This window comes from Myotis brandtii, unplaced genomic scaffold, assembly GCF_000412655.1.
Source record: "Myotis brandtii unplaced genomic scaffold, ASM41265v1 scaffold209, whole genome shotgun sequence".
Lineage (NCBI taxonomy): Eukaryota > Metazoa > Chordata > Mammalia > Chiroptera > Vespertilionidae > Myotis > Myotis brandtii.
In genome coordinates, this window is record NW_005357806.1 from 1,369,768 (window position 1) to 1,383,841 (window position 14,074).

Here is a 14,074-nt window from a genome sequence, read left to right on the forward strand (position 1 = left end):
GGAAGTGTAGTCAGTATATTAGAAAATATTTTTGCACCACATGCAAATTCTCCAGGCACACCACTATGGGGAAACAAAGAATGGTAAGAATTATAAGGCAAGGCCCTCGCCGCCTTCACCCTGAAGCCTGACTGAGGAAATTAGGTCTACTGCACAGATAGCAGTGGCCACAAGCTGGACACGAGAAATGCTGGTGGAGATGAGATAAGTGCTGAAGGAGTTTAGAGGAAGCAGATACTTCCTTCTGGAGTGATCAGGCTGAAACTTGTCGGTTCTGAATAGTCAGAGAGAAGGGAGACCATTTCAGATGAATGCAATGTGAGGAGCAAAGGCTTATTGAAATGATTTCATCATATAGTCTATTGGGGCCTTTTTAATGTTCATTCTTGTTGATGGGATTTACTTTGTTTCTTGATGCTGAAAACCTCAAGGTCATCTGACTCCTCCCTTTGGTACCTCATGTCTAATCAATGACCAGTTCCTGTCAATGGACCCTGGGCTACGTGCTTTCCCAAACGTTCTTTCACCTGGTATCTGCAAGACTGGTATTTAATGTCCTTGCTTCACAGATAGAACAACTGAGACTCAGAACGGTTCCTCAGTGTCCCTCACTGGGTGGTGGAGCAAGGATCTAAACCCAGAGGTCTCTCATGGCCCCCGAATCTCATGCTAAAATGGAGGGAAGTTGAGGAGCAAGGGGGGGGGGGGGGGGAGAAGAGAGAGGAAGGCAAAGAGATATAGAAAATTACTACAGAAGCATCACTGGCAAATAGAAGGAAATTATTGTGACATACCCATTACCCATTCCCATAGATTGTTGTGTGAAAACCTCAAGAAATATGTCAGTAACTATGGAAAGCACCTTTGTGCTATTATCCAAAATATCCAGAATCCCTACATTAGGGAGGCTTTTAAAAACCATTATGCAAGTTTTCTGTCCTTCAGTGCACAGTGAGGAGAAACTTATACTTTCTACTAACCTAATTACTCAAATTTCACATCCTATCATCGATTTTGTTTTCCCCAACACCCCCGATTTGACCACCTTTACATCTTTCTAAAGTGCTTTTTGCTAAGAAGAAAGTTTGCTGAAATTTAAGTACAGATTTTCACTTAGAATTTGTGCTCTGGCCTTCTGTATATATCCTCTCATGTGAATTTCCTTGAATTAAAACATTTATTTATTTCAACCCTTGGACTTCTTAGATCTTTGAAGAACTCAAGAGAAGTTCAGTTGTTGGTTTATTAAGACAAAAGAGTTGGCAGAGTAAGAGAGAGTAATAACTGCTTTCACTTTGGATCAAGTACAAAGGCTCTGCATTAGTTAGACTGAGGAGCTTAAACAATAGACATTTAGATTTCTACAAGTTCTGCAGGCTGGAGGTCCAAGATCAAGGTGTGGACAGGTTTGGTCTCTCCTGAGGCCTCTCCTTGATGTGTACATGGCTGCCTTCTCACTGCCTTCTATCTGTGTGAATGCATCCCTGGGTCTCTCGGTGTGTGCTAAACTCCTAATCTCCCCTGCTTATAAGAGCATTAGTCAGATTGGATTAGTCACCCTACCTTAAGTATGTCTTTAGAGATCCTATCTCCAAATATGGTCATATTCTTAGGTACTGGGTTAGTGTTTCAACATATGAATGGGGGGGGGCACATAGTCAGTTTATATAACAGGCACGATGGGGCATTCTACTGAAAGGGCATGGGGTGGACAGTCAGAAATTTGGGCTCAGGTTCTCACTCTGTTCATCTTTCTAAGGGCCCTCAGAAAAATCACTTAACTCTTCTGATCCACAGTGTTCTAATCTGTAAAATGGGCATTATGACAACCAAACTCAGTTGAGTATTCTGAACACTAAAAAGATTTTGTTCACTATAATAACCATACAGAAAGTGACCATGCATAAGTTCCTTAACCTCCCTAGGCCTCAGTTTCTTATTTATAAAATAAAAACAAAACCTATTCCTTTGTAAGGATGAAAGAGCTATTGCATGCAAAGTGCTTAGCCTAGTGTTTGCATATATACAGCACTTAAGAACTCTTACATGCTGCCATTATTTTTCATCCTTTCCCCTCCCTTCTACATTCTTTCTGCATGCTCTTTCTTTTATGTATTTGCTGAAATCTAAATTAGGGAATAGTTTGGAAGAACAAGGCCAGATTTGCAGAAAGAAAAAAGAAGGATATCCTATGGATATAAAGAGGGTGTGATCATTAACTATGGAGTTATCTTAGAATAAGTCCCTGTCAACTCTTATTGTAATAGCTTTAATAACTAAACATTCTTGCTTTTCTACTAACCGTTAATCATCTGTCCTACGGAAAGGTCCTTAATGAATACTTCAAATAGGTAAAATTTTTGTTCAAAGTGATATCTATTTGGAAATAATAGTGATGTCATATTCTCTAACAGCAATTGTCCAGGTGGGTAGATTTAATTATTAAGCCTATCTTTCTTTAACAGTCCTGGAAACAGTACACCAAGTTATCAAAGATATTAACTGTCTCCCCAAGAGGCATGTTTGCTCTTTGTATCATGACTTTTCACTTCTCCTGCCAATATTTGAGTATATATGAGTTGCCATTTTCAAAATGGCATGAAAGGAATGAAAGCATATATCCCTCTCCTTCTCACTTTTTTTTGTTGAAGGAAACATGCTAAAAAACATCACGGCCTTATAAAAGACAGGGGGAGAGGTCCCAGGGAGAAATAGAATATGAAAACGAAAAGGTGAATTCCTAGGTGTGTCAGAAGAAGAAATGTAATTTCTTATAAAAGGAAGTAGTTTCTCTAACCTGTAGACCTACAACCTTGAGGCTGATCCTTGGCAGATTTCTAAAAATCAATGGGCTTCGTATGCTCCATATAAGGTAGGGATTACTAAAAACCAGCATGAGTTCAGCAAGAATGACTTATGCTAGACTTACCCTCATTCTCTCGCTTATAAAACCAGGAAAAGTGGTAACATAATATACCTGAATTTTGGCAAACAACTAACCAGGTATTTTACAATATTTTTTAGACAGAGAAATTCTAGATGATACTATAATTGTTTGGATTCATAACTGGTTGAATGCACATGTTCAAAGGGTCCAAATTCATAGACTGGTATTTATGAAGTATTGTCTCTACTTAGCCTGGCCTTACTATTAGTTGCTAATCTATATGTATAAAAGCCCAGTGACCGTTATGGCAGAAGGACCGGACGACCAGAACAACCAGTCACTATGATGCGCACTGACCTCTAGGGGGCAGACGCTCAACGCAGGAGCTTCCCCCTGGTAGTCAGCGCGCTCCCACAGCTAGAGCACTGCTCATGGCTGGCGAGTACAGTGGCGGTGGCGGGAGCCTCTCTCGCCTCCTAGGCAGCGCTAAGGAACGGTGAGCCAAGCAGTAAGGAGCGAGCAGGTGGGCGGTAAGGAGCGAGGGGTCCTGGATTGTGAGAGGAATGTCCGACTGCCAGTTGGACACCCCCCAAGGGGTCCCGGATTGCGAGAGGGCGCAGCCCAGGCTGAGATACATCTCCCCACCCCGTGCACGAATTTCATGCATCGGGCCTCTAGTCTGAGATAGAAAGATATCAAGGTCATGTTATCACATTTTTCTGATTTGGAAGAGAAATAGAAGGGAGAGGAAGTTAATGTGCTAGATGACAGAATCAGATCTGAAAGATGGTTCAGATAGGAAAAGGCGAAACTTTTATTAGAAATGAACAGAAAGCTAAAATTACATAAAATATTCCACTGGAGTGCCAGACACTGTAACTTCACGATGGAGGAAGCATGGCTTGAGAGCACCATCTGTAAATAAAGCAGGCTTATGGGAAATAGCAGGGAAATGTGGCTGCCAAAAAAAATGCCACACGGGCTTCTGCTCTTTTCATAGAAGCAGGATGTCTCAGACAAGGCGAGACTCTGCCACTCCACTCCGCCACTCACATCTTATCACACCCGATTTCCTTTCTGAACACCTCATTTTTAGAAGGTAGTGCACAAACTGGGACATGGTCAGGGAGCAAGGAGGAGAGTGAGGGAAGTTGAAATCGTGCCTTGCAAGAACTTGGCCTTCCTGGCTGGTGTGTCTCAGTGGTTGAGCATCGACCTATGAACCGGGAGCTCACAGTTCAATTCCTGTTCAGGGCACATGCCTGGGTTGCAGGCTCAATCCCTAGTAGGGAGTGTGCAAGAGGCAGCTAATCAATGATTCTCTCTCATCATTGATGTTTCTATCTCTCCCACCCTCTCCCTTCCTCTCTGAAATAAATAAAAATATATTTTAAAAAAAGAACTTGGCCTAAGGAAAACTCAGGGGACAGAGATAGTTTTCATGGGAAAGTACATAGCACCCAGAGGAGTTTATGGTCATGAGGGAAGTAGATGTGATGTGGAAAATAAGATCTCCTGAAACGGTAGGCTTGCGTTAGTTCTCAAGTCAGGAAAGCCAGGGGTTGGGTGCAAGCCATTCTGGAGGAGGCCATTTGCCACAAAGAGCTGCTGCTCTGCCTCTCGCCCAGCATCTGGCCACCACAGACGCCATTCTGCAGCCCCACTACTCATCATAGCCGGGTGTGGTCTCCACAGATCATCCTTCTCCCACACTGTCCTCACCAACTCCCACCACTGCCCTCTGAGCCAGGTGTGGAGCCAAAACAGAGGTGTCCCCTGCCTCCTTCCACCGGAGGCTCTCCCTCCCAACCCAAACAGCCACCAGTGGGCATTGACTTTTAGAAACTTGATTCGTTTTCTAAATTGCATTGAAAGGTTTTAAAATAGTAGAAGCCTGAAGAGAAAACATATGATGAGACTTTTCTCCCTCGCCAATGAAATTCATGGATTTCAGCCACCTCTCTAGAGAAACTAGATATTATCCCCATCCCTGCACCCTTTTTCTTGCTTTGTGTTTTTGAGGTAATTGGTTGCCTCCAAATTACTATGTCTGGTGAAGTTTTTATGTCTCATTGATTCTATGACCCTGATATTTTCTAGAGGCTGCTGGTGTCAATTTGAGAGACAGCTAGAGTAGTGAATAGAAGATAGGCCTCAGCATCAGAAAAGTCTGAAGTCAAATCCTTGCTCTCCTGCTTTCCAGCTGCGTGACCTTGAGCAAGTTAATATATATGGTGATCTGTATTAATCAATGAATGTTGGTAGACCACCTGCTCTGATGCTAAGCTCTGCATTTGTTTCAGTAGCAAAGATCACGAAAAATGTTAAAGAGAAAAACAGTCTCAGGATATATGAGATTTTGATATTGTCGCATATACCAAAAAGCTTTCCTCATGGTAGGAATAGTGAAAATAAGAACTCCAGACTGTCTTATCCCAGACAGATAACTAGTATAAAGTTCCCAGGAGAAACTACTTCATGTTGATTCAGCTGGTAATTTCCTTCCTTTGTTCTCATTCTCTTTTCTACCTTCCTTTCTACTTGGCCTTTGTTTATGGAGGAATGTCGTACAAGGATGCTCTTCATGCGTAATTAAGACAGACCCACAGGTGCTTTACGCAATAACATCCTTTATTCATCTCTGCCCTTAAGGCACTAACAATCTCTTGTGTATGCTATGACCTTTCTCAGGCCTGTGACCTTATACTATAAATGCACAGTGTTATTTAATCCCGTTCTGAACATTTTAACTAAACACTTTAATCTTGTAAAATATTTAATTACTGTTAGTAGAGACCATAAACATGTAATCGTTGCTAAGAAGTTCCTGGCCAACTCATATTTTTCAGTGTACATCACAGATGTCACAACCTCCAGGGAGCGTTCCCTGGCCACTTAGATTTAGTTCATTGTTTCTGCTCTGAGAGCCCTAACTTCCCTATTATGGGAAGTAAGGCAGTGAGGTGTCTATAGGTTTAATTCAGCCCTTGGATCATACAGTCCTAGATTCAAATCTCAGCCCAGCTCTTAGTGGACTTTGGCAAGTTACTTAACCAAAATCCCTCTTTCCTCATCCATAACTTGGGAATAATAAAACAGGGTTAAAGGAGGGCCTCCATTTCAGTGCCTGCACAGTGCCAGGTACATGGCCATCAATCAGTAAGTGTGAGCTGCTGTCATCATCATCATCACCATCATCACCGTCATGACACTTTTATTGTAATTGCTTGTTGAATGTGCTTGTGTTTCTCAATTGACCAGGGACTGTATCTTCTCTGTTTTCCTTTTATCCGCACCTCCAAACATAGTTTCAGACACATATAGAAGTTTAACTTGACTGTTGAGTGGTTGAGGCGAATTTTGGTGGCCCAGATAACAGCAGTGACTGCTGGGGTTCTGCAGTGCCTCCTCCTTAAGATACATAATTTTCACTTTTTACACTCTCTACTATGAGACGAGGCCTAGTTCCTTCAGGAGTGAGTTTACCAGCTCCTAGACCGAGCTGGTGAGTTCAGGTAAAGCCCACAGCATCTCTGGGCTGGAAGGGATTTTCTCAATCTCCCAACCCATCCCTTTCATTTTACCAAGTACATGCTAATACACGGGCTGTTCAGTGGGGTTAGACATGATTGGAGGCTACCGATCTGAGAAGAATTTAGAAGAAAATTGAGTTGGAGCCATATAGCTATTTTTTTAATTTCTTTTTTTTTCATCTATCACCATCTTATTTATGGAATTTACTTTTTATTCCTTAAATACATATAAATAATAAATGCAAAAAATGAGTAATAATTATCCAGAGAATATTACTTCTAAAGAAGGAAAACTGATATTCACTAGAGATGGAAGGAATATCTACCTCATATTAAACAGTTCATTTAGGTAGTGCATTGTAGTCCTGCTCACCGGTTTTCCAATTTTCAACACAAAACATATTTCAAATGAATAATCTGTGACCGCATTGGCACAGATTCTAGGGCTTACCATTTCATGGAGGCCAAAACTTTGCTATAAAAGAGTTATATTTATACCTTCCCTGCAATGTAAAGCGTAAGGCCAGATTCCAGCATGTTTTCTAAGGATTCATGTTCATTTGCATCCATTGCATTACCCAAATGCACCATGGGAGGGCAGCACACACCTGGCTGTATCAGAATCCTTATCTAAATTAGTCCAAAATATTCCTAAATTATCACTTAGAAAATCCTTTACAAAAGATAAAAGGAGGATAAAGGAATTCATCCTTTAAGACTCTGAGTTTCTACAAAAGGGAATCATTGAGCTAATCAAGCTGCAAAATGAGAAAACAAAGAGTTAAAAACAAAAAGAATCCCTCACAGCAGAGAAAACAGAAATATTTGTTACATTTGAAGGACTTTTACTGAGTGTGTAATCTGAATATCAGATAGTAAACAAGAATCAGATCTCATTCCTATTAATAAGCAATAATTAATAAGTTACTCTCCAACAAAGACCACCTTGTTAAAGGGTCCCTTCAATAATGTTCTCCTGAATGAACTCAAACCAAGCCTGCCTTCTATTGTGTTCTACTCTGCATCACAGACAGCTTTAGTATGTTTTCAATATCTTATACAAAAGCATCAGCAACTTTCATGAATTTTGATAGTCTGAAATTCTATAGTCAGGTTTTATTATAATAGAGAATATACTGGCTTTAGAACAAGCGATACTTGGACACAGCTTTGGAATACAGATTTTTTAAATACATTCTCATTAATTCAAGGCTGTAAATCGAGAATTTATCTTAAATATTATCTACATAACATGGGGAAAGAGGCAGGCTAACAAACACATAGTCTAAGCAGTTAGCAAGAGGAAATTTTGCAAATATTTAAGAATAATCGAACTTTTAAGTCTAACTTGAATTTTAACTTTTTTGCCAAATCTTTTTGCAAAAATATAATCTATGTATTTTTAGCCAGCTTCCTTGGTAATTCTAGTGTGGTCGGCCTGGTACCAGTAAAGACTGTTCTTTGATTATTTGAGAACACCCAGTGGTCTTTTTTGGAGTAGATGATTAATGTAACTGATCAGCTAAAGCATGGACTTCTATTAGCTAGCACTTTGTTAACCTAGCATGAGTTATACATTATATACTTTTAAATGGCAAAAATAAAACAAAAGTGGATTTCCCATTCAGATTGGTTTTCTCCATCAGTCCAAGTTACTAACAATTTACACATTCTAAGATTTCTGCTAACCAATTATTTCTTGTGATAAATACAAGAAATCTATTTTCAGAAAACTGTAAAGATGATTTTCTTCCCTGATATCCTTCTATTAGTAATGGGAAAGATTACTTTTCTCAATGCTTTTCTCAGTGTACCTATGGGATTGATACTATGCCCAGCTGTGCTGACAATAAAGTCAGTTACCTGAAATTATTCCATTTTGGAATAGCAGATCTAAGTGCGAAGCAAGTCACTACCATCACGGGCAAGTTCAGAACTTGAAGATTTTTCATTATATTAAAAGACCCTTTACTTTCAGATATATCCAAGCACCAAATATGAATGGCCACATATGTCCTAATGTGCTTGAGAAATCTCATTACTAATTTCGTGTCACTAATTTTTTAATATGGTATTTAAGAAAAAAGTCTTGTCTTTTCTAATGGCATGAATTCAGGGGGGAGGGGGTGTAAATAGCTTAATCCAGATGTTTCTGTGTGAATACACATTCCTCACTAAATCTCTCAGGCAACTGCTTTAGTTACTAACATGATGCTCTGTCGTCTCTTTGTATACATGTCTAATTTATCAGTTTCTTGTAGATTGTCAGCAGCCTGCTGCCTCCGTACCGCCACAGTGCTCACAACTAGCCGGGAGGCAAGACTGCCCGACGGTCAGGTAAATTCAGACGTCCTTTCTCTCCCCACCCAACTGCATGTCAGAGCCATACACCCCAAGCTCCCCTTTTCAACACCATAACCGCCTAGACATCATTTCACTTGCTACCTTTTATTCCAATAGGTGATATGAACACACATTGGTTACCTGAAGTCCATGTGGACCTAATGGAAATCCAAGAGAGCTAGCGTTTGTTTTCCTGGCCGCTAGCAGGACTAGCTATTTGCACTACCCCAGTGTTTCATTATATTCCCAAACAGAAAGCCTGGAATTGTGAGGATGTTGGCCCGACTTTTTGTTTGTTTGTTTGTCCATTGTCCTTAGAATATATTCCTCAGGCAAACAAACAGGAAGGATATAAAGCATATGTAATGTCTGTTCTAAGACAACGTTATGAACGTGTTTCCGTTTTCTGTCCATTCAGTGCCCTCATTAAAGCTGCCATTGAAAGGTGGAGAAAAACTTGTAATTGGCATTTCCAAAAGGAATATTTGCAGTGACAGAGCCCTTCATGCGAGATTAACTGAAGAAATTGAAAGGCAGGTCCCCATGCTCCCTGGACACTCAGCTAGAGAGGGCGCTGGCAGTTTCTACTCCAGGGAAAGCGTTGCCTGTCCATCATGAATTCTCATCCCGGGTGAACTTCCACAGCATGGAGCACCCCGTCAGGACCTCATCCTCCTCCCGTAATATTTCATCTCCAGTTATTTGACCTCTGACGGTGCCAAACTTTTATAGTCTGGCGTGGCTTTTCTACCTGCTGACTGTTCTTGCTTCTACCAGGCCGGGCTTCTTTTGAGTAGGGCAGGCTCGAACGTGCTTCCTTGTGTGTCTGAGGAGTAGGTGTCTGTAGCAGGCTGTGGTGGCTGGGGCTTAGCTGGATGGAGAGTGGGTGGGGGGGTGCCACAGGTGTTGCCCAGAAACAGTGGCCCCAAAGCCCCAGTGTGACTTGGTCCCTGAGGCAGTTGTGCAGCCTGCTAAGTGGGACATTGAGTCAGCAGGAAAAGGGATATGATTAAAGAGGCCCCGCGCCTGGGTCTCCTGATTGCTATCTCAGCCTGCCTCCCCCACCACTTCCAGCAGCAGGGTTTTACTTCAGGAAAGTTCTCCGTGAACGTACAAGTGCCATTAGTCTACCGTAGGCAGCTTAGACTAATTTCAGTTATGTAAGGAAATGCAATTATAAATGTTCAAACCCATCTCAGTCTGTTTTCTGCAGGTAGTGGTGAAGAACATGGGCTCTACACCTGCAGTTCATTCTCCGCCCAGCACCCCCCTCCCAGGGCCTGGGACAGGGTGCCAGGGATGTGACAGGTGCTTAGTAACTACTGCTTCCAGGGAGGAGTGAAGGAGCTTTGAAGTCAGATTGCTTGGGTTTCAATTCCATCTCTAACACATACCAGTTGTGCATTCTTGGAAAGTTACTTTTGCTGGCTGAGTTCCATCTCTTATAAAGGAAGGATGAGAAGGAGGCACAGGCCTGGCCCCCAGTGTGCTCTTGATATCTGATATTGCTGCTAACCGTGCTTAGTGCCTGCCCTTTCCTCAAGACACAGACCTGCCCTCTCTGTAATTAGCGTGGGCAAAGAGTGGAGACGGCTATTGGGGGATATTTTTAACTTTACTTTTATTTCATGTTGCCCTTTTTTTTTTTTTTTTTTTTGAAAGAACCAGTTTGACTAAATGGTTACCTGCCCCAGTCCCATACCTTCTGAAATGACTGAATTTAGATTGCTTGCTACCTCCGCACAAATGATTTACTTAAAAAAAAAAAAGTTAATGAATTGCAAATGTTTCTGGTTTCTACCCACATGAATACAGCATGGTCCCAAGCAGACTTCCACTGTCCCTCATTGTGGTCCACACAGAGAAATGATAAAATGCATTTAGACCTGAAAAGACTGTCCTTTTCTAAGTCGCTGGAATTACGACTGGCTTCCTTCCCACCTATACCCACTGCCAAATGGATCAAATTAAATGTCCTTACTGCCCTTTTCACTTCTTTCTGACAGAAAACTTAACACAGTCAACCTTCAAGTTCTTCCGTACACAAGTGTTAAATTCTTTATACTTATTAATCACTACAACCCCCATAAGGTAAACAGTTATTACACCCATTTGAAAATGAGGAAAATGTGGTTTGGGGAGATAAAATGACTTATCCAGGGTCGCCCATCCTTAAAGCAACTGAGCCCAATGACTCTCCTAACCACCACCATATACCGGGGAACTGCCTGGAGATGCATAACTCCCCCTTTAGTTATGCTGTGAGAAGCAAAGTCAGAGAGTGCTTAAACCACCCATGTTAACTCTTTATCCCTAAATTGAAAAGGTTCATTTGTTCAATGAAAAACAAAACATGCTAAGAATGTTGAGTGATTTCAGATCAGGTGTTCTACTTCTGTTTCTCACTTTAAAAATTGTTTTCTACTTCCTAAAACTTATATATATGTTAGGATAAAATTTTAGGTATATGGTTTTGAATAAAAGAACATGTTCTCATATTTAAAAATATAGAACTTTCCATATATGTGTTTTACAGGCTGATTCCAGTGTAGAGTTAAATTACTAAAGTTGTTTATCCTATATAATAAAAGGCTAATATGCAAATCAACCAGTTGCTATGATGCGTACCAGCCACCAGGGGGGCAGACGCTCAACGCAGGAGCTGCCCCCTGGTGGTCAGTGTGTTCCCACAGAGGGAACACCACTCACCCAGAAGCTGGCTCATGGCTGGCAGTGGCAGGAGCCTCTCCCGCCTCCATGGCAGCACTAAGGGTGTCCAACTGCTGGCTTAGGCCCACTCCCCACATCAGTCAGACATCCCCCGAGGGCTCCCAGACTGCGAGAGGGCGCAGGCCAAGATGAGGGACACCCCCACCCCCGAGTGCATGAATTTCGTGCACTGGGCCTCTAGTAGATAATAAAAACCATAATACGAAAGGGTTACCCAATGTATTGCATTGTTGGATGTAATATTTAAATACATAGAAATATTTGGTATTTCATATTTTTCTCCAAGAACTTGCTTACTTGGGAAAAGAAACCTTTCTGAAGATATATCCATTTTTGTACTTAGTAATAGTCCCTAGACCTACTGTTCACAACATGGTTTTATCTACATAAATTAAACTTGTAAATGGTAAAGACTGAACAATGAGTGAGCTCCTAAAGATATTTAGCAGTCAGAATTGAAACTGAATTCTTTCCTATAGCTAATCATTAGAACCTGTCAAATATTTACATTTTAGAAATAATTTCTTATTCTGTAAACCAAAAATATGCTTCTACCACATATATGCAGTGTGATTGCATTCATGCAAATTTAGAATAGTAATACTATAATACAAGATATTTATAATATCATACCATGTAAGCAATCTGAAGTAATGGAAAAAATTTTTAAATTTTTTCTAATTGTACAATTACAGTTGACATTAAATATTCTGTTCGTTTCAGGTATACAGCATAGTTAGACATTTCTATAATTTACGAAGTATTTCCCCCTATAAGTCTAGTACCCACCTGGCACCATACGTAGTTATTATAATGTTATTGTCTATATTCCCTGTGCTGCACTTTACATCCCTGTGACTATTTTGTAACTGCCAATTTGTACTTCTTAATCCCTTCACCTTGAAAACACTTTTTAAATGATCATGAATGACATAATGCCAAGGTTGGGCTAAGTGAGCGGGACCCTGTGAGTAAGCTGTTGCTACACACCAGCTGGCCAGGCAGAAATGCTTGTCTTCCTTTCTCTATTGAACTACACACGGCCTTCAACATGTATCCCTTGTCCCACTTGCCATTAGCTGAGGAACATGTTTGGTGCCCTGAAAAGAAACTCATTCTAAATCATGTGGATTTAACAGAAAGAAACTCTTTTGGGTCTGTGAGAAAGTCTGTCTGCTGCGGCGTTTCCCGGGCCGTCTGACTGTCTGGAGAGGGGAGAGAGAGTCTTGCCACGAAATATTCCCCCAGTCCTCTTGAAACCAGGTCTCCCCTGTTTACCTACCACGTTTTTAAAATAAATAGGAAAAATCATTTTTATTACTGCTGCTCCCAACTCTACAGGAGAGCATATCTCCTTTTCAACTAAATGTGTGGCAGGTCAAAGACTTTGGGAAGTAAGAGTGACCTCAAGCAGATGGGTATTTGGCATAATTTTGGTTTCGTATCAAAATTCTGATATTTTGAGGCATGCATACCTGAAGGGTCATTTCAGCACCAAAGATTAAAATTGTAGCCCTAACTGGCTTGGCTCAGGGGATAGAGTGTCGGCCTGCGGACTCAAGGGTCCCGGGTTCGATTCCGGTCAAGGGCATGTACTTTGGTTGCGGGCACATACCCAGTAGGGAATGTGCAGGAGGCAGCTGATTGATGTTTCTCTCTCATCAATGTTTCTAGCTCTCTATCTCTCTCCCTTCCTCTCTGTAAAAAAATCAATAAAATATATTTTAAAAAAAATAAAAAAAATAAAATTGTTTTAATGATCATTTTTGACTGACTTCAATGATAATATTAGCTCAAAAGCTATGTATAAATAAGTAAATTATCTATATATATAAACGCCTAATATGCAAAGTGTCCCCTCGAGAGTTCTACCAACCAGGAGTTTGATCTTTCACTATGACATGCACTGACCACCAGGGGGCGACATGGAAAAGGAAGGCCCCGGCCGGCAGCTGGCAGCCATTAAGGACCCTACCTGTGCATGAATTTTGTGCACTGGGCCTCTAGTAATAATAATAACAATGAACCTTGAATAGTTTTCTCAAACATTACTCCTGTCAGAAATGAATTATATGGTACTAAATTCCATAATATAAGGGGAGGGGAAGCAGAGTTATGGGAAAATGCTGATCTCTTTCAATAATACAAATATCCCCACAGTGGGTATTTTTTTTCCCCTCCATTAGATTTCAAAAAAATCTGAACCCAGATTCGATTTGTAGTTTTACCTTAGGAAATGCAGTAATTTTGCTTCCTTGTTCTTCAGGATTATTTCTCATGGTACTGATGAGCCTGAGCATGTCTGAGTTTATTTAAACCAGAGGCTCTGCGAGGTCTTGCGGAAGTGGGCATTATATACTTAGCAAATAGAAAAGGCTTTATTTAAAACTCTCTACAGTCTTATTTAAACTGCCAAGCTAAAGCAGATAGGGGGAGCCCTTGGAGCAAATTAGCAATCCAGCGGCAGATTAATTATCCTGTTGCATCCGGATCTACCATAGAACTGACTTAGAATCCTCTAGTCTAAAGCCTTGGTCCCCGGGTGCTTGTCAGAAATGCAGGTTCTCAGGTCCCACCTGTC

General features: G+C 41.0%; 1 protein-coding gene across 6 annotated transcripts in view; it reads left to right on the forward strand.

Moving 5' to 3' along the window:
- Window positions 1–14,074, forward strand: part of BICD1 (bicaudal D homolog 1 (Drosophila)) — a 206,666-nt gene that overhangs the window by 186,168 nt on the left and 6,424 nt on the right. For 3 of the 6 annotated variants that reach the window (XM_005865666.2, XM_005865670.2, XM_005865669.2), the window contains one exon: window positions 8,682–8,757. The exons of 1 other annotated variant lie outside the window; for it this stretch is intronic. In XM_005865666.2, the coding sequence (XP_005865728.1) occupies window positions 8,682–8,757 (76 nt within the window). Of the gene's footprint in view, window positions 1–8,671; window positions 8,758–14,074 lie in introns of all 6 variants that reach the window. 2 more of the 6 variants (XM_014539216.1, XM_005865668.2) reach the window with 1 other exon arrangement.